The sequence below is a fragment of the Chrysemys picta genome, chromosome 1 (genome assembly GCF_011386835.1).
Source record: "Chrysemys picta bellii isolate R12L10 chromosome 1, ASM1138683v2, whole genome shotgun sequence".
Lineage (NCBI taxonomy): Eukaryota > Metazoa > Chordata > Testudines > Emydidae > Chrysemys > Chrysemys picta.
In genome coordinates, this window is record NC_088791.1 from 28514714 (window position 1) to 28536232 (window position 21519).

The window sequence follows — 21519 nt, forward strand, 5'->3', positions numbered from 1 at the left end:
TGTCAGTGTTCCACAGGACCTTCTCCTTACTCTCCACCCCAATTATTCTTAGTGGGATCTTCAGCCACTCAGGGAGCCTAATTAGGCCTGTCAATCCTGACAGGTCTGGGTTTCCCTCTCCAGTCAATCCTTTTTTCTCCACTTCCTCCTTTCTTCTCACTGCCCAACTCTGCCCATCAGATTCACTTCTCCAACCTTTATCTTCTCATCCCTCCCCCGCCCCCTTCTTCCCAGGGAATTCCCCTCTGTGACGTTCCCGTCTGGTGTTGTCTGCACCAGAGATCTGCTAGGCCACTCCAATCCTTGACTCTGGGAGCCAGCCTTACCCTGCTCTGCTGTGAGAATCCCCACTCCTGAGCTGTTCACGCACAGCCTCAGGCATGTAAGCTGCTCCCAACTACTTGCAAGCGAATGACACTAGCCAATATCTCCAGTCCCAGACACGACCCTAGGAACATCCATCCTGCAGTGTTCCAGTAATGCCCGCTGGACGTTGCAGGCTTATATAAGTTCGTCAATTTAACAAAGAAATTGATATGTACGAGGCTTGTTATCCCAAAGGGAGTCTCTGACACACTTCAAACCAAACACACTGCTTCAGGTAGAATAAACAAACGTATTTATTAACTATAAAGATAGATTTTAAGTGATTATAAGTCAAAGCATAACAAGTCAGATTTGGTCAAATGAAATAAAAGCAAAACTTATTCTAAGCTGATCTTAACACTTTCAATATCCTTGCGAACGTAGATGCTTCTCACCACAGGCTGGCTGGTTACTTTTCAGTCAGGCTCTCTCCTTTGATCAGTGCTTCAGTTGCTTGGTGGTGGTCGTGTCTGTAGATGTAGACGGAAGAGAGAGCATGGCAAAATGTCTCTCCCTTTTATCATGTCCTTTCTTTCCTCTTGGCTTTGCCCTTCAGAGTCAGGTGAGCATTACCTCATCGCAGTCCCAAACTGCCCAAAGGAAGGGGGTGACTCCCTCGAGTGTCTAACAGATTCTTTTGTTGCTGCCTAAGCCAGTGTCCATTGTTCCTGTGAGGCTGGGCTGGGTTTGTCCCATCCATGCCCTGATAAGGTGTGAACTGCCTCTCTGTTCTTGGAGAGTTTTTGCATGGTCTTTCTTTAAGCCATGAGGATACACTGTCAGCCTCATAACTATATACATGAAATTATAACCTTCCTGTAACAAGTACCATAACATCACTATAACAACCATGCTCAGTGCATTGTGAGCCTTCCGAAGACACCCAACATGACAAACTTTGCATTGCATACCACACAATCATTTTATAAAGATGAACATGGGGGTGTAGGGTGTTCCCCCCAGGTACAGAGCATCACACCTCCCCTCTTAGTTTACTGCAAGAGGGTTAGTCACTATCTCAAAGGCAGTTTGTTGTTATAGTTCTCTTGGCATCCAGCCATTGAGGCAATGTGCCTCAGTTTCCCCATTCACACACAGCAAACCAGTTTTTTTTAAATGGTTTCTCTGCTGCGATGAGCTTTAAACCTTTAAACTTTTAATTGAAAAGTAGCATTATCATAAGGTTTAACATCCATATTGAAATTTTTATCCCCCAAACTTAACATTAATACCAATTTTTTTATCACAGATGGGTGATGCTTCTCATCTTTATGATACCATGCCCTTTGTTCAGTTAGTGTAGTTTGAGGTTAGTTTGTTCATTACCCTTGGTGTCCTTTGACTCTCTCCCATGTAATCAATCACTGGTTTCTCTTTCCCTCCAGTGTTTCCATTTGTGTGGGCTCTTAATTTAATCATGTTTCTGGCATTTTGATGTCTCAGGGTCTGGCAAGATAAGGGTCCAGGGGGATGCTGCACATTGGCTGGCCCTTTGGGGAGTGGTCTCCCAACCCCAGGACTATACATATGTAGAAAATCCAGCTTCCCTTTTGGGATTACCCTGTGTTTCCTCCTCCCAGCAGTGAGTCCTTCCCTGCCTCCTAGAAGGCTGTGATCTGTGCTCTCTGGGCTAGGTGTGTTTACCCTTTGATCAGATTAACCTTTTCCCAGCAGCTTTCCCATAACTGCTCTCTGTGTTTCACCAGTCTGGGGGAAAACACCCCCTTTTCTGTCAGTTGGATCATTTGTGTTCTCATAAACTACCACCTGGCAATTTCCTGGTCTCAACTCCTCTGCTGTCACAGGCATTGGAGCTGCATCTTGATGTAAAGAGACACAGTTACTTCCCAAGAACTTATCAGAAATAGCATCCTGAAAAACTGGGATCTGGATTGGGGTACTCTCCACCACCCCTTTCTCTGTCTCTGTGAAGTCAGCTGTGTGACTGCTCCTCTCAAGGAGGTCAGTTACACAGTTCCTTCTCAAAACCTGGGTCACAGGCTGAAGACCTGGGTGCACAGATGCTGACCCAGCCATCCTCCTAGTGTCCTGGGCATTCTGCCCCAAGTGACTAGTGAGGAGACATTCCTGTACCCCCACTATTCCTTCCCCAGTTTCCTCCTTTGGGTTCCCTCCTAAAACACATTTCTCCATGCTCCCTAGGAAGGGTCCTGTCTTTTGTTCAGCTGCAGAGCTCTGCCAGCTAACAACTGGGACAGTTTCCTTAATTACTGACAACACCTCTCCTGCCCCTGAGGGCATGTTGCCTTCTGCTGGAAAGGAGCTAGTCTCAGCCCCTCCCATACTTGGAAGCACCCGGCTTCCCTGTGTTACAGAGTCCCAGGAATCCCCACCCACCTCAGTGGTTTCTGAGATTCCCTACCCCTTCTCTGGGCACTCCTCTGGGACACATTTCTCTCTGCTCCCTAGAACCGGTTTTGTCTCTAGTTCAGATGCAACCTGCTGGCAGCTAACAACCTGGACAGTTCTCTCCCTGGCAGGCATTACATACCCCTCCCTTCCTGATGTGGTGTTGCCTCCAGATACAGTGCAGGAGTTGGTCTCAACCACTCTCCCACCTGGAAGCATGTGGCTTCCCCCAGCTGCAGAAGAATCAAAGAGTCTCTCTCTCCCATTCCCTCAGCAGTTCCTGAGACCTTACCCTTTCCCTCGGGGATCCCAGTATAACACTCCCTCCTGCTGCAGGCAAATACTTTAACCCGAGCTACACGGAAAAAATCATTACCAAGGAGCAGGTCGACTAGGAGGTGTTCTATTACCCCCACAGTCAAAACACTTTCCAAACCTTCCCAAACCACATGGATTTTAGCTAATGGTATGAGGAATCTGCTTTTGCCTACCCCCACAATCTCTGCCATTTGGCCAGGCAACATACTGGCCTTTGGGACCACACTCTGCTTAACCAGAGAGATCTGGGCCCCTGTATCCCTCTGCCCCAATTCTCTGCCATCAATTTGGACAGCCTTAACATGCTCCATATCTGGTTCTGCAGAGGCTAACCTCACAGAACCAATATGATAGGTTTTAATTGCTTGGGGGGTTTCAGCTATTGGTTGCCTGCTTCGTCCTAGCACAAGGCATTTGTTCCTCAGGTGATCAGTAGAATTACACTGATAGCAACTTTTGGGCTCTTCTGCTTTTACAGAAGATTTGGGATAGGAGTTACCAGTAGAGGAATGTTTTTGGGTCAGAGAATGTTTAGACTCCCAGCCCCCTTCTCTCTTTCCAGGGGCAAAATGGGATCCTCCCTTCCCACCAGTTTTAAACCCCTCTTTCTGTGGCCTGACCTCAATAGACACCCGAGTCTGTTCGAAGGCATCAGCAAAAAAAAAGCCATCTCATTCACAGACTTTACATCTGTGTCGCATTGACACTGCTTTACATCAGCCTTACATATGCTTAGGAAATGCCCTTGAGCAATAAGATCCAACATTCCCTCCAAACTTGCCACCTCTTTGCCCCTCAGCCATTTTCCCAACAAATCTTTCATTTTGTTTACATATTCCCCATTACTCATACCAATATCCCTCTTAAGATTCCTAAATTTAACTCTATATGTTTCAGGGGTAATCTGAAAACGTCGCAAAACAGTATCTTAAAATTTATAATAGCCTAAAGCATCTTCAATAGGCATTCCATTGAATACATTTTGAGCTTTACCAGTTAATTTTGCAATTAGGGTAGGAACTCTCTTATCAGGGATTTCATGCATTACACACAGACTTTTGAAGGTAGTCAGATATTCAGCAATTATCATCATCCTCACTGTATGCAGGACATAAGTGTTCCCACTTGTGGATTTTTGGAGTGATGAGAGACATTGGGGTCGGGGGGTTCTGGTTCCACTTCTCTAATGGGTCCAGTTGGTGTTTTTGCTCTCTCTCCCCTTTTTCTTTTAGCTCCAGTTTTAGTTGCAATAATCTCTGGTGCTCCCTCTCCTTTTCTGCAGACTGAAACCTAAAAAGCTCCAACTTTGCAATCGCTTCACTGCTTTCACTCATTTTCATGCTTTCCTATTCTTACTTCCCTTTCCCGAAATAAGCAAACAGAAAACAACAAAACTGTGATCTCCTCCTGACTGTCCTTAGCCACTGCACTTAAGACTCACTTAAAATCACAAATATCAGTGCTTAAAGAGTGAACTTCACTTGGAGTAACAAGCCATACATACACCCTTGCTCGCTGCACCACTGTGACGTTCCCCTCTGGTGTTATCTGGACCGGTGATCTGCTAGACCTCTCCAGTCCTTGACTCTGGGAGCCAGCCTTACCCTGCTCTGCTGTGAGAACCCCCACTCCTGAGCTGTTCACGCACAGCCTCTGGCACGTAAACTGTTCCCATCTACTTGCAAATGAATGACACTAGCCAATATCTCCAATCCCAGACACGACCTTAGGAACCTCCATCCTGCAGTGTCCAGTAATGCCCACTGGACGCTGCAAACTTATACAAGTTCGTCAATTTAATAAAGAAATTGATATGTACCAGGCTTGTTATCCCAAAGGGAGTCTCTGACACACTTCAAACCAAATGCACTGCTTCAGGTAGAATAAACAAACAGATTTATTAACTATAAAGATAGATTTTAAGTGATTATAAGTCAAAGCATAAGTCAGATTTGGTCAAATGAAATAAAAGCAAAACATATTCTAAGCTGATCTTAACACTTTCAATGCCCTTACAAACTTAGATGCTTCTCACCACAGGCTGGCTGGTTACTTTTCAGTTAGGCTCTCCCCTTTGATCAGCGCTTCAGTTGCTTGGTGGAGGTGGTGGTGGTGTCTCTAGATGTAGGTGGAAGAGAGAGAGCGCATGGCAAAATGTCTCTCTCTTTTATCATGTCCTTTCTTTCCTCTTGGCTTTGCCCTTCAGAGTCAGGTGAGCATTACCTCATCGCAGTCCCAAACTGCCCAAAGGAAGGAGGTGACTCCCTGGAGGGTCTAACAGATTCTTTTGTTGCTGCCTAAACCAGTGTCCATTGTTCCTGTGAGGCTGGGCTGGGTTTGTCCCATCCATGCCCTGATGAGGTGTGAACTGCCTCTCTGTTCTTGGAGAGTTTTTGCATGGGTTTTCTTTAAGCCATGAGGATACATTTTCAGCCTCATAACTATATACATGAAATTATAACCTATAACCTTACTATAACATTACTGTAACAATTACTATAACATCACTCTAACAACCATGCTCAGTGCATTGTGAGCCTTCTGAAGACACCCAACGTGACAAACTTTGCATTGGATGCCACACAATCATTTTAAAAGATGAACATGGGGGTGTAGGGTGTTCCCTTGAGATATAGAGCCCCCCCCCCTCATTCTGTGACACTGGAGAATGTTAGAGTCCTCCAGAAATAGCTAATAGTAGCAAACAGGCAGGACACTTCCCAGGCTAATGAAGCTGTCTTGTCTGCCTGATCCCTTCCTATTCTATGGCTGCAGTCCATAAAGATGAAAATTGTGAAATAATTCCAGCCATGAAAAGCTCCAATGAGTTAAAACTGCTCCATTCATGAGGCTCAAAGAACTGCCTCTGAGTGGAATGGTTGGGCTTCCGAAAACTCCTCACCAATGAGAACCCGGAGGCCACATAGTGTAAGCCATGAGGCAGAGATTTGGTACACATGTGATTTTAGAGTAAGTAGCAAATAAACATCTTTAATGCAATGCTGTCCAAATTCTCAGAATAAAACCTCCTGTAAGCATCCCAGTGTGCAAACCATTTCATTAGCTATTCATCATACTGCACAAACAAAGCAATTGTTCCAGCAAAAAGATAGAGGGGAATAGAAAACAGGACTTGGAAAGGAAGTCTTGCTACTGACTCCTCTGTAGTTACTGGTTCTGCCACTGACTTGCAGTGCAATTGCGAGCAAATGTCGGCACCTTAGTTTCCTCTCTGTACAATGGGGATAGTGATACTTACTTCTGGAAAGTGCTTTGAGATCCCTGGATGAAGAAGTGCTGTGGTAAGTGTTGTCAGATGCTACCGGTGTGGTGCTCTGCTTTCTCCTATGTTGATATCACTCGGCTGCATGCGTGTGTTCCCTCTATGTGCTGCCCCAGCTCTGCGCAGATAGCTGACCCAGCAGACCCGAAGAGAACCCCCAATAACCACAGAGTCTAGTAAGATGCAAAGTCACGTCGACTAGGTTTATTGCGATCTTGGACACAATAGCAGTTCTCTGTAGGTTTCTTTGCCTAACTCAGGGCATACTACGAGAAAGTGCCTCTTGGCAATGGACCCGTCTCAGTCAGTGGCGGGACTTTCCACTGCCCCCTGGGCCGGACAAAGATATCCACTCAGGGATGCATTCTTATACACAGATACAAACAAGTTACACATCACTCCTGACGTATTGAGGTGCAACCCCTCTACGCAGCAAGGTACAACCCCTCTATGTAGTAAGGTGCCGCCTCTCACCTTGTACATGTTGGTTCGAACAAAACAACTCTATCCATCATATTCCCCTTTTGGCCCTGTCATTGGATGGGTCAGCCCGTTCCTTGTTGTGTGTGGAATGTACAAGTATGCGAATGTTCTGATATCTGGTGTCCAGTACCTTTTAGGTATGTCTCTTTTTGCAGCATCAGCCCTTTCCTTGCCAGTTTCTGTGAGCAGGGCCTGCCTCTGGCTCACAGCTTAACTTTGCTTTACGTTAGCAAAGTCTTGACCATTACTTTAGTTCAGGCCTTAGGCCTCATACCAGGCCTCTGATACCAAGGTTTCTATCTCAGGGCCTCCTCTTACTACAATAAGCATTAGCTCTCATGTGCCCATTACCACAGAATCTAGGTGGCCCACATATAATTAAAAAACAATTGGCCAGATTGTCAGCCCTTCTATAGCACTCCAGCAGTGCAGAGGGGCCATGGAACCAGTTTTGATTGACCTCGAAAGGATTTCCCCAGGTGACACAGAGCTGGAATAGCAATTCTTCACCCCCCCACTTCTGGCCCCAGCAGCATTCCTGGGGAACAGTGGCTATAGCTAAAACATAGCCACGCTCTGGCCATCCTTCAGCTACTGGAACAGGCCCTTGGGGTCACAAGCAGCCAGGTGCAACATAGAGGGGCCCTAAGACTGCTCTGGTTTGACTAGTTCTGCAAAGTTGGCATAAAGCTACCTTTGTCCACTCCCCTCAGTCCTGCACTGAACACAGGTCAGCTGGACCTCAGAATCTGGGCCATAATTTCTGTATGAAAATGCCATACTTTCCACATTCTCCCTTGTTACTTTTAAGATTCTCATTTAAATGTGAGGCCCAAACACTTGTGATGGAGATTTCTGCAGGCAAAGATTGCTCCTCCCAGTCAATGCCTCTAGGATGAAAATGTAACAATCTCTATGTCACACATTATGGGCCTGCCCAAAGTTCTTTCCTACTGGCACTGAATGTGCCATGTTCTTTCACACTTGCAGAACCCTGACATTCCTCTCTCAGAGGAACTCTGCATACTTGGCACACATTCAGTGGCTGTTAGCTTTGGCAGATGCAATGAAAATATTTCGTAACACTGGAAAAATCTCCAGGATTCCAACCTCATATGACCGGTCAACAACATGCTCCTCCAGTGGCACCTATGAATTGATAGGCATACAGAGGAGTAAACAAAATCCCAGAGAATTAGAGGAAAAAGGAAGGGGAGGAGGCAGGGAAGAAGGAAAGAGCAAGGGCCAAGAGTAACACCTTCTCTCACTGTTTAATCATCCCACTGCAGAAGTGCTAAGCCCAGACATTCAAAAAAGTCAAGAGCCAACCTTCTCCCCCCCACGGCCCCATCATGAGATTTTAAAAATAAGAAGTTTCAGGTTCCTTTTATTTGCTTTCTGGTTGTTGAGCCTTTGGGGTTCACATTTTAAAGCTTTTCTTTGCAGCCACGACTAGAAAACAAAAAAAAGTACTTTTCTCTTTTAATGAAAGCGGGTATCTTCACCTAATCCCAGGACACCAGGAGCTGGGGCTTTGAGAAGAACACCACATATCATGAGAGATATGATCAAAAGAGTTGGTAACACTGCAGTGATTGCCTATGGAAGCTCAACCCTGCACTGACCGATTCCCCAGAGATAATGGAAAAGGTCCCAGATGAGGTGCAGGAGCACACAGAGGGTGACATGCACCGTTGTGCAGAGCGCCAGCACAAGACCTACACCAATGATGTGTAGGTCTTACTTGAGACTTTGGCCTGGTCTACACCTAAAATTCAGGTCGACATAGCTATGGTGTTCAGGGTGTGAAAAATCCACAGCCCTGAGCTCTGTAGCTATGTTGACCTAGCTCCTGATGTAGGTGCAGCCAGGTTGAAGAAGAATGATTCAGTCAACCTAGCTACCGTTGCTCAGGGAGGTGGTGTTTCTACAGTGGCAGAAAACCCCCTTTGGTCACTATAGGCTGCATCTTCTCTACAGGTTTACATTTGTGTAACTATGGCACCAGAGCTGCTGTAGTGCAGATGTAGCCAGGGCCGGCTCTAGGGTTTTTGCCGCCCCAAGCAAAAAAAAGTGTTGGCGGCCCCCTCCCTTTTTTTTTGGCTTTTAAACGTTTGCATATTGGGGAAATAATCGCAGAATATAATCACACATCAGCATGGTTAGTTGACTCTGTTGCTGCAAATGTCAGAGCAGAAAGTCCAAGGAAAATCTTTAGCTCCTCTTTGAGCTGAAATAAAACACTGCAATTAGTCAAACTGATCTTGGGAGTTGCATGCAAGCTGATACAAACATCTATGTAAATCAAAACTGTTAAAACTCAGTGATCTTTCACTTGTTAAAGAACATGTGTCGCTTACTCTGAAGAAAAAAAAATAGGAAAAAGGCTCATAGAAAATTAAATTGCTCCAGGAAAAAAAAAAATCCAACTCCCCCAAGGAACAGGAAGTGAAATACTTTATTACTATACATTGATCTGTCAATGCCACTCACGGAAAGTCTGAGCAATCAAGCTGCAGCAAACATATGATGGTTACAGATATCTAACCAATGTTGAAATTAGTGGAGTTGAAAAGTTCAGCAGCGAGTGGCTGCAGGGATGGCTGTCACACCTCTTTCTGCTGTCAGCATGTGAGAGGAGGCCAGGCTGGGAAACAAGGCTGAAACTGACCATGTGCCAAGAAGGAGAGTCGAGCAAGGAAAACCCACAGTAACGTTCAACCTTAAACCGCAAAGGAAAAAAAGGAAAAAGGCAAGGGGGGGGGGGGAAGAAGAGGAAGGCGAAGGGGTGGCTGACTGTGCTGCTGAGCTGGGAGTGTGTGTGTGTGGGGGGGAGACATTAGCCAGGTTCAGGCTCTGCTAGAGCCATGGAGAGCCCAGTCCTATCCTGTGTCCTTTATCCGGATGATGGGAATATCAGTGAGGCAAAGACCTGTCCAAAAAGGCTCTGCGGAGAAGCAGGAAAAGCTCTGGGGGAAGCGGAGAGAAGCAAGGGCAGCCAGCAGCAGCCCGGCTCCATGGAAGGGAGCGCATCAGCTGGGGAAGAGGAGAGCGGGGGTGGGGAAAGCGCCGCGCTCCCTTTGCACGCTCCCAGCGGTTTCAGCTCCTCCTTGTGCTTCAGTTTGCCCGGGGCGGGGGACAAAGCCCCGCAGCAGGATCCCGGACCAGCCTCCTCCTGCAGCTGGGTGGGGGAAGAGCCAGTGGGAGATTAACAACGCGCGTCCGAGTCTGAGGAGGCGACATTCCCGGCCGCCGCCCGGCACTTACTGTCCACAGGCTGGAGCGCAGCCCTGGAGCCCGCAGCAGCTGGTCTTGGAGGAGCGGGACCTGATGATCGAAGTGTCTGGCTGGCAGATCCGAGCCCACAAGTCGGTGCTGGCGGCCAAGTCCCCGGACATCCTGCGGGTGAAGGGGGTGAGCTACGGGGCGCTGCGCCTGCTCATCGACATGGCCAGCATGGGCGAGGTGCGCCACGACAACCTGGCCGAGGTGGTGAGCGGCGCCCGCGTGCTGCAGATGCCCTGCGCTGTGCGGCTGAGGCCATGCGGGCCCAGCTTCGCCTCCACCACTGGTACCAGCTGCTGTGCCGCCCCTGGAAATGTGCCGCTCCAAGCAGGTGCTTGTTTTGCTGGTGCCTAGAGCCGGTCCTGGATGTAGCCTTATACGCAATGCTAAAGGTCTTGTGCTGACCCTCTGCACAAGTGTGAAATTCATTCAAGGTGAATTCAGAACAGCCAACCACTGCAGCGAGGCTGAGAAAGTAGAACTAAACACAGGCACTGGCCTCAGGCTAGCAGTACAAAGGATTTTCCATGGGACTCTGCAGAGCAAGGGTTCAGATAGACCAGGGGTTCTCGACCCCTCAGGAGGTCATGAGGTTATTACATGGGGGGGTCGCGAACTGTCAGCCTCCACCCAAAACCCTGCTTTGCCTCCAGCATTTATAATGGTGTTAAATATATAAAAAAGTATTTTCATTTATATGGGGGGGGGGGCGCACTCAGAGGCTTGCTATGTGAAAGGGGTCACCAGTACAAAAGTTTGAGAACCACTGAGATGACTTGTGACTTGTTTCTGCAAGAGTTGTTTCATTGTACAGAAGGTCAAATTCTATCCTGTTTGAACTGGTGCAAAGGCACATTGATTTTTACTTTCAGCTCTTTCAAAAGGTGGCTGTTGATGGCTCTGAGCTTTGCATGCAATGGGCAGTGACATGTTTTTTACATTCTGGTGTTTATTTAAAAAGTGATGGATGCATATGTTTAAGGCAGCATACAAGACATGGCCCGCAAGCAAATTCCACTTCTTCTGGGACATGACACAGCCCGTTTGCCTTATAAAACCTGGGAAAGGGAGTGCAAAGGGTAAGCAACTCAGTGAGCTTGCCCTCTAATGCTAGTAAATAAATAAGCAAGCAGCTAGGGCAGTTGTTTTTCATTATCAGAGGACAGAGCAATCCCTGGATGAAGATTGTGCAGAAAATTATATTGCTGGCCTCTGTTTAGAGTGTAAGCTTTTTTGGGGTAGGGACCTTGTCTTCATACTTGCCTGTAAGGCACCTAGATGCTGGTGATGCTTTATTCTAATATATAAATATATAAGAATGAAGCTGGAGCTGGTAGAGGCTGGGCAATGGTATCTGAGAACAGAGATGGGTCAAAACTGGGAGATATTTAATTCTCATTCAAAAAAGTTAAAGAATGAACAGAACAGTAGCAAACCCAATTCCTGTAGCCACCAAGAACGGTTGGGTGACTTCAGTCAAGGTGCTTGGGGACCCCACCCCTCGAGGATAGATTGAAATGCTAATTGGTAAAGCTGCGAGTCTGTCATGGATTCCGTGACTTTCCGTGACCTCCATGACTTCTGCAGCGGCTGTGCTGGCTCCGGGGCTGCCCGAGCCAGGCAGCCCCTGGGTCTGCAGCAGCAGTTTGCGTGTGTGGGAGGGGGCTCAGGACTAGGGGCAGAGAACTGGGGAATGTGGAGGGCACTTACCTCAGGGTGGGGGGGCTCCCTGGCTCCCAGTGGCATGGCCCCCCTGCAGCTCCTAGGCAGCCAATGGGAGCTGCAGCAGCTGGTGTTTGTAGTGGGAGCTGCAGCAGCCGGTGTTTGTGGTGGGAGCTGCAGAGCCCCTGCCTGCCTCTGCTGCCTAGGAGCTGCAAGGATGCAGAGCCAGGTAGGAAGCCCTGCCAACTCTTCCCCCCCCCCAGCACCAGCAGGGGTTCAGGGCTGTGTGCCATGGCTTGCCCCCCACCCCCAGTTCCAGCAGGGGTCCTGGGCCCCATGGCCTGGCCTCCCCCAGTACCAGCAGGGGTCCTGGGCCCCATGGCTTGGCCTCCCCCAGTACCAGCAGGGGTCCTGGGCCACCTCCCGCCGTGCCCCTAGACCACCACCTGCCAGAGCACCCAAGGCCCCCACCCAAGTTTTAGTAAGGGTGGATATTTTAAGTAAGAGACAGACAAGTCACAGGCCTGTGAATTTTTGTTTACAGCCTGTGACCTGTCCATGACTTTTACTAAAAATACCAGTGACTAAAACGTAGCCTTACTAACAGGTTATTTACAGCTCATGCTATAAGACAACATCATGTGTAGTGTTAGTAGTTGTTGTGATAACCAACGCTCTCAGATATTAACTTATGCACCTTGGGGAAATCAGAGTAACAGATTCTCTGCTGCACCCCATTTCTATTTCATGTGCTTGAACCGGCACTCTCATGGGAGCTTGCTTGAGTCATCCTTCAGGGGGAGCTCTGTTGTAACACAGGACTCTGAACCACAGTCATTAATGTAGTTTTGTCTATACTTATCAAATGGTATGCTCTAGACGTACAGGCACAGAAACCCACAGTACATGACTCATACTCCTCCAATGTGTGCACTGGCTTGAGAAATCACCTTCTCGGCACTGTTTTCCAGCCTTGGACCTCATGAGGACCTTCTGCAGGTCCAGGGCTCCAGAATAAACCCTGGACTTCTGGGGAACAATTTGGAGGGAACTCAAGGAGAGCATCTTGTGGAATTTTCCTCCTCCTCTGCTTCTGCCCTCCCTTGACCATCGGTTTTCCTGTGGCATGGTACGATTGGGAAAAGAGTTACCGCTCAGGGTGGAGCTTGGTGAGTAGTTACAGGATAGCACAGACAACGCAGAGCAATGGAAACACATTCTAACAGGAAATCACTTATTTCCTTGTACTTTGGATACAACAATGTTGATGTTGGAGCCTCTTCTGGTTGTCAGAAAAAATGTGAACTCACTGAAAATAGCTTCAGCTTCATCCTTTATGTCACTCAGAAGGGTAACATTTTACAATCACTTTGCACAAGTGTAAATAGCTGCACAAGGTGCCAGGCTCTAGAGAATCAAGCCCTAAAAATGTCTACCTTCTTATCGACAAAATGCAGAGTTCTGAATAGAAAAATTAGTTCCAATTCAACTAAAAGAAACTAGTAGGGATTTTCCATCAATACTTAGTTTCATTTCCAGTGCTCTTAAGACTGAGATCCATCGTTCAGTCACTTGACAGCAACTGCTTGGATTCTTAAATCCCGTGGTGCCTTCCAGAAAGTTAATCCACTGATGGACAAAACTACTTTGGGCAGGAAATTTTGGAAAACCTGATGTTTTCTGGTACTGGAGTTGGCTCAGTTTTAGTTTCTCTTCATGATCTTCCTGTGTACTCAATGGAAGATATAGCCTCATACAGGGACACACACTCTAAAATTATCCTCTTGGCAGGGAGGGAGCACTTGTTTGTTTCGGTTTACTCTCATTGGGTTTTAGAAAAAAAGGAACAAAAACCTAATGTTTAGTCAAACCTTTCACCAATAATCTAAGCAAGTTTTAACTTTTGAACAAAATCAGAAGCAGGCAAAGTTTGCTAAGTGTCTTGTAGCATTTGACTGCAGAGGCAAATCAATGTTCCCCACCAAAACAACTCAATGCCCTTGTTTACACTAAGCAGTGGTTTCGTTTCCAGATGCTGTTTTGCCATAGCAATATTTCCAGTTGTCATTGTTAATGGCGATTTTTTGTTATTTCTGCAAACATTTCAGCTTGTTTTGCTACGGACACAAAGTTATTACTATGGCTGTCGCGTGATTAAAAAAAATACAGAATAAAGTGTATAGTGCTCACTTTATATTTATTTTTAAATTACAAATACACCTCAACCCCGATAGAACGCGATCCGATATAACACGAATTCGGATATAATGCAGTAAAACAGCAGGGAGCCCCGGGCCCTTTAAAGTGCCACCTGAGACCCGCTGCTTTACCGTATTATATCCGAATTCGTGCCAGAGCTCCGGCGGTGATTTCAAGGGCCCGGGGCTCTCCACAGCAGCTGGAGCACTGGGCCCTTTAAATCACCGCCGGGGAAGCCGGTCCAGTCCGGCACGGTGTACCGGCTCTTGCCGGTATGCTGTACTGGACTGAACCCGATATAACGTGGTCTCACCTATAAGGCGGTGAGATTTTTTGGCTCCCGATGACCGCGTTATATCGGGGTAGAGGTGTATTTGCACTGTAAAAAAAAAGTAGTATTTTTCAATTCACCTAATACAAGTACTGTAGTGCAATCTCTTTATCATGAAAGTTGAACTTACAAATGTAGAATTATGTACCAAAAAATAACTGCATTAAAAAATAAAACAATGTAAAACCTACAAGTCCACTCAGTCCTACCTCAGCCAATCGCTCAGACAAACAAGTTTGGTTACAATTTGCAGGAGATAATGCTGCCCGCTTCTCGTTTACAGTGTCACCTGAAAGTGAGAACAGGTGTTTGCATGGCACTGTTGTAGCTGGCATTGCAAGATATGTACGTGCCAGATGCGCTAAAGATTCATATACCCCTTCATGCTTCAACCGCCATTTCAGAGGACATGCATCCATGCTGATGATGGGTTCTGCTCAATAACGATCGAAAGCAATGAGGACCGACGCATGTTCCTTTCCATCATCTGGGTCAGATGCCACCAGCAGAAGGTTGATTTTTTTTTTTTGGTGGTGGTGATTTGGGTTCTGTAGTTTCCCCATCGGAGTGTTGCTCTTTTAAGGCTTCTAAAAGCATGCTCCACACCTCGTTCCTCTCAGATTTTGGAAGGCACTTCAGATTCTTAAACCTTAGGTCCAATGCTGTAGCTATTTTTAGAAATTTCACATTGGTACCTTTTTTGTGTTTTATCAAATCTGCTGTAAAAAAAAGTGTTCTTAAAACGAACATGTGCTGGTCATCATACGAGACTGCTAAAACATGAAATATATGGCAGAATGCAGGTAAAAACCAGAAGAGACATACAATTCTCCCCGTGACCAGGGTCCTAGTGGGGAGCCAGCTGTGGTCACTCAATTAGGGTGAACTTCAAAGAATGGGGCAGACAATCCCCATAAAGCTGGTGGCTAGTCCAATACCTAGATTTACCAAGCCAGCACAAAACAGCTTCTTTATTACCTTACTGGTTACTCAGAAGTCCAAACACAGTTCCCTTAAAGTGATCCAGCCTCAGGCCTCCATCCAGGTACCCATGTCAAATGTGATGAAAATTTCTGTAAATCTTATTTCATAATATAAAAGAAAAGATTTTCTAATGCCAAAGGATCGAACACATTACCTCCCAGGCTAATGAATATTTCAGATCTTACCCAAATACACGCTAAAGCCAGTTCTTATTAACTAAACTAAAATTTAATAAAAAAAAATAAAATAAAAAGTATGGTTAAAAGATCAATATACATATGGACATGAGTTCAACTAATTGAGGTTCAAATTCACAGCAGAGATGATGAGCTTTGTAGTTGCAAAGAGTTCCTTTAGAACCCAGTTCATAGACCAACGTCCAAATCTCATATTCAGGGCATATCAGCATAACTGGGACCTCAATCTTGCAACTCAAACTACCCCTGATGAAGTCTAAGCAGATCTGAGGTGACAGAATCAGGACCCAAAGATCTTTTATACAATTTTATGTCTTTTGAAAAGTTGGAATTCCTCAGGGAACAAAAAAGTAATTAGGATAACTTTGAAAGAGGTCCATCACTGGTACTTAGCTATATGAATTAACATAAGGCCATTTGCTTGTTCCTCCACCATTCACAGTACATTTCAAAGAAAGATGAATCCTGAGATATCCCATGTTTACAATTCATTTACATGATAGGATGTTCTTTTGACCTCTGAATTATCAGAATGAAGCATAGACAGGGACTGTTGATTACATTGGCCACCCTTCTCATACATAAGTAAATACACAAACATTATCTCCCAGGTCTTCCGAGGGTTATTCATTTTGCAGGATGTTCAACCCTTTCTAGCCATGCATCACACTCCCCCAAGGAGTTCAGTCACAAATTTAATGAACACATTTTTTAACAAGCATCAGCATGGAAGCATGTCCTCTGGAATGGTGGCCGAAGCATGAAGGGGCATACGAATGTTTAGCATATCTGGCACGTAAACACCTTGCAATGCCGGCTACAAAAGTGCCACACGAATGCCTGTTCTCACTTTCAGGTGACATTGTAAATAAAAAGTAGGCAGCATTATCTCCTGTAAATGTAAACAAAATGTGTTTGTTTTAGTGATTGGCTGAACAAGAAGTAGGACTGGGTGGACTTGTAGGCTCTAAAGTTTTACATTGTTTTGTTTTTGAGTGCAGTTATGTAACAAAAATATCTACATTTGTAAGTTACATTTTCATGATAAAGAGATTGCACCACAGTACTTGTTTGAGGTGAATTGAAATTTATTTTTTTCTTCATAATTTTTAAAGTGCAAATATTTGTAATAAAAAATACTATCAAGTGAGCTCTGTACACTTTGTATTCTGTATTGTAATAGAAATCAATATATTTGAAAATGTAGAAAAACATCCAAAAAGATTTAATAAATTTCAATTGGCATGGTATTGCTTAACAGTGCGATTAATTGATTAATTTTTTGAGTTAATCGTGTGAATTAACTGCGATTAATCGACAGCCCTAGTTCTTACACTCTCTTTAAAACATATAAAAGAAGGGAATTGCTATGGGCAGTAAACAGATCATTGTTGATTATGAGCTGTTGACAGAGACAGAGAAAAGAGTGATACAAGGGGCCTGATTCTCTTCTCACTTACAGTAATGCAACTCTGCTTCAGTAATGTTACTCCTGATTTACACCAGTCTAAGTGAGAGAAGAATTGTTATTTATAGAATGGTCACCATCATGAGCAATATTGCCAATCTGAAATATTCAAAAATCATGAGATTGATTTAACCATGAAAGTTTTAAAAAATAAAAATAAAAACTGGGAGTTCTGTTTATTTGCTTTTCATTTTTGAGCCTGCAGGGTGCACTTGGGTCAGATTCTCCAAGAGGGTTAGGAACAATTTTTAGAGTTTTTTTTTTTTTAAATGATAGCTGAGATTCTCGCAATCAGAAGATTCCAGAAGCTTGTGGAAAATTGACCACACGGTTGATTTTGGATCAGACAGCCTGAGGCTCCTTTATTTTATACAAGCATATATGCAAGGAGAGTCAGCATGGCCCCATGCAAGGTGGCAAGCTGCTCTGCCCTCCTTAATTTTTAAGGAAGTATGTGTAATTTGGCCTGTGGATAAAAATTTGCAATCAACTCTCAGGTATAAAATGCCCTTTAATTGGACAACCCTGGTACCAGACCATTTCCAAAATCTGCTTTTATTGTTACCTGAGGTCCAGAAAATTTCTGATTTACAGGGACAAATTCATATCCTTGAAAATATATATCAGATAGAAAAGGGTTCCTTTCAAACAATCTATAGACTATCTTCTTTGTATATTTATTAAAGCTGTGGGGGTTCTAATGGCCAGAGTGTCCATTGGTTTCCTATCTCAATCCAACTTTTTTCATAGTCAAATGATTTCACTTAAATAACCTCTTGCCTGGATTATCTACAGACATTCCCAAAGGAATGGCTGCAAAGAAACCAAGATTTTTTTCTTTTAAATAACATTTTCTTTTATTTAAGGGGGGGTTAATTGCTGCAGTTAAATAAGACTTTTCCTTTGTGGCCCAGCACTACGGCCAGCAACATAATGTTGGTAAAGCTGTCAAAGTTAGGCAGGCAGTGCGTCCCCCACACCCTGGGAACCTTTTGTAAGTATTCAGATTGATTTTATTCAATAGTTTGCCCTTTGCAGTCCCTTGCTCTGCCCCCGGACAGCTATTAATCACAAATTGTTACTTCTGCTTCTTTAGTTTCTGTCTACCCTTCTCCCTTTTACCTCCCCCTTCCCTCCAGGTCACACATACAGTTCACCTGACCCTACATACAGTTCACTTGACCAAAGTTTAGGCCTTAAACCATTTTTCCTCCACAAGCTGGAGCTGATTCTTTGAGCAGGTATTAGTGTGGATCCCACTCTAGACATACATATGCCTCGTGCATGAGCTCAGTATGTTTTGAACAGCTCTGTCAATTGGGGCTGCGCCTGCACAGTACCTGTCTTTGTGCCTCCATTATGGGGGCATAAACAGGACAGCAGCCACCTCCCATCAATTCCCTTTTACTGCCCATGGCAGCAAGCTGCAACAGCAGTGCCTGACCTGCTAGCCTTTAGCATTTCCTATTGTTAATTAACAATTGTTTACCTACATTTAGAGAATCCTATTCAAACCTGTTGATCAATTTGGACCATTAAAAGAAACAAACAACCCTGGTTCAGCACTGTTAGGTGCTATGGGCCACTATCACGCCTCATGGCAGACTAATTGCTCCAGCTTCAGACCCTGTCCATGCTGCAGCAGCCTTATTCTACTCACTGATGGCCACAGTCAATGCTTGGTTTGTCTCAGAGAGACGCATACTGATTGGTACTCCATCTGCTGCTTGTTCTTCTCCCAGACTCATAAGTTGAGAGGTTCTTATCTCAAGCTCCATCTCTTAGATTAATTGATTACAGTCACTTCCCACCATAAGGAGAAATGTGCCCAAGAAGTCAATTTCAGTGAGATCCCCCCATGCTGTGTTGAGGTCTGGCACAGAGAGAAACAAAAACAAAACCAGCATAAAAGAAGGACTTGCCACTGAAGACTCTGGCATTGACAACCCTGGTCCTGAGAGTCACAGACATTTGGAACACAGGTAGTGGTGTCTGGAGCCATGTTTTTAAGTGTTTCTCCTAAGGAGAGTTCAAAACACCTGTCCTCTAGAGACAAACCTACTACCATATCAAGGGCTGGTGGTACAGGCTCAGCTGCAAGGTTGGTGCTGGCAAAGCATTCACCATGATGCCAGCAATACAGATCCTTATGTGTACACTGATCAGAGTTCATCAGGGTATATACTGGCAGGAGTCTACATCTCCACCAGACTCTCTCAGCACCAAGATCTTTGTCAGCCTAGTGCACGCCATCATCCCAGTACCAATATCACATTACGCCCCAGCACGACCCCTCAAGGAGATATACTTTTACTCATTGTCACTGTGGTACATCTTCTCACCAGCATTGAGTATGGAAACGGCTTCCTTAAGATCAGGAAGGGACCGTATGGAAAATACCAGAGGCTCCCCATTTAGAGCCCCATCACAAGCCTGACACACATGGCCATGGGCTAGTCACCCACAACCGGGACAGCCCTACCAGTACAATATGCTCCTCTGGCCCTATTGGGCTTTTTGGGTACCACCTCCCATGCCTCCAGCAGTCTATCCCCTTTACACCTGTCGAGGAAGCAGAAGAGATCCCACTCCCCATCAGCAGCTCTAGCCAGACCACCCACACTAGTGTGAGCTGAGCACAGGACAGAGCAGCACATGGAGGAGCAAAAGAAGAGGAGGCTGCTAAGAAATCATCATCCCAAGAGGAGGCGGTGGCCCCAACTTTGGTACCAGCACTGGATGATTTCAAAACATTCCAGGAGCTACTGGCTAGAATTGCAAAGACCCTGAATACTGAGACTTCAGTAATTCAAGAAAAATGTCAAAACTTTTTGACATTCTGAGTTCCTCAGCTCCAGCCTGGATAACCCTCCCTATAAATGATAGAAATCTTCACCCTGCAAAAGTGCTATGGCAAACACCTGCCACTATTCTTCCTACAGCCAAGACTGTCAAGAAGTATCCAATCCCACAGAAGGAATTTGAGCACTTATGATCATCCCAATCCAGCATCCCTGGTTGCACCTGTGGTACAGGAAAATTCTAAAGTAGCAGAGAGTGTCCCAAAAAAAGAGGGCCCCCACAAAATTAGACCTCTTTGGGAGAAAGGCATATTCTTCTGCCTCCTTGCATCTTTGCATTGCGAACTAACAAGCCCTCTTTGTTAAGTATAATTTCCTCACATGGGACAAAGTGTCACCACTGCAAGACACCAGGGAGGAACTTAAAAACATAATATAAAGTGGCCATTTGGTGCCCAAAACATTCCTGCAGATGGCCATGGATTCCTTTGTCACAGCTGATAGTCATGGCCATGGAACTGTTACCCACCTCGTGGCTGCAAGTTTTGCGCAACCCTAAAGCAATGCAATGCATTATAGAAGAACTGTCATTTAATGAAATGGAGCTGTTCAGTGAATGAATGGATGATCTTCAAAATATGTTAAGGACTGCTATAAATAGGACAGTGATCAATTGTTCTTCATATCCATGGAAGGTAGGACAAGAGGTAATCAGCTGAATCTGCAGCAAAGGAGATCTAGGTTAGTGTAACAGTGTGGCACCCACTTCTCATGAGCACCCCATTTGGTTGGGTGTGTCTGCAGTCTTTAAACTGTCCCAGTCCTAGTATCAGGCCAGACCCACAGGCATTTCTGCTTGGAGGCAATGGTTTTACCCTCTCTGGGCCCTTCTGGCCCCATCTCTCCAAATGGTCCACTATGTAGTTCAGAGCCCTTCGGGGGGTTTAATAGCTGTCCAATTGTAGGACACTTCCCAAGTGGCCTATTGGGGGGAGGGGAGGGAGGAAACTTGGGCCCACCCACTACTCTGGATCCCAGCCCAGGGATCCTAAGAATGACTGCCAAGCATTCCCTTTAATGTCCCTTTAATGAAACAGCTTTCAGTTCCCTGTGCCACTTCCCCACAGCCCCAGCCTTCACCAGTGCTTCACCCTTACCTCAGGAATCTTCTGTGTTCAGACCCAGCAGCCAGCCAGCCAGGAACTCTCTCTCACTCACCCCATCCTTGCCAGCACTGAGCTGTCTATGTGCTACAGTTCCCTTTGGCCAGCCAGGAGCACTCCTTAGGGCAGGTCTTCACTACAGGGGGGGGGGGGGGGAGGTCGATTTAAGATACGCAAATTCAGCTAGCACTGAAGCTCCTATTTATATGGCCCTCCTGGGGCCTGATTGGCTACTTTTTCTGCAGCCACTCTAGGCTGCTCGGAGGACTTAACTCCACTGCTCCTTTCCTGGGAGGGGTGTGGCAGGAGCCTGAAGCCTCCATCAGGGGTCTCTGGGCCTAGTCTACCCCATCATGGTTAGATATTACGAATTTTTTTTCTAAATTATATAGTTAAATACTTCAATAGGGCTTCAAAGGGAGGTTGTGGAATCCCTGTCATAGGAGGCTTCTAAGAACTGGCTAGACAAACATCTATCAGGAATGGTCTAGGTTTACTACCTCAATGTGGGGAAAGGCCTAGATGAATTCTCAAAGTCTCTTCCAGCCCTATGTTTTTATGATTAATTGCATACCTTGAAGAACTCTAGGCCCACATAACATTTTCTGG

General features: G+C 45.6%; 1 protein-coding gene across 2 annotated transcripts in view; it reads right to left on the minus strand.

Moving 5' to 3' along the window:
* SYPL1 (synaptophysin like 1) overlaps positions 1 to 11962 on the minus strand; it is a 33850-nt gene extending 21888 nt beyond the window's left edge. Inside the window, exons 1-2 of one of the 2 annotated variants that reach the window (XM_005292368.4) lie at positions 11816 to 11962; positions 10088 to 10219 (exon numbers count right to left, since the gene is read on the minus strand). In XM_005292368.4, the coding sequence (XP_005292425.3) occupies positions 10088 to 10218 (131 nt within the window). In that variant the 5' untranslated portion in view covers position 10219; positions 11816 to 11962. Of the gene's footprint in view, positions 1 to 10087; positions 10374 to 11815 lie in introns of those variants that run through there. The other variant, XM_065554077.1, reaches the window with a different exon arrangement.
* Positions 11963 to 21519: the final 9557 nt, after the last annotated feature.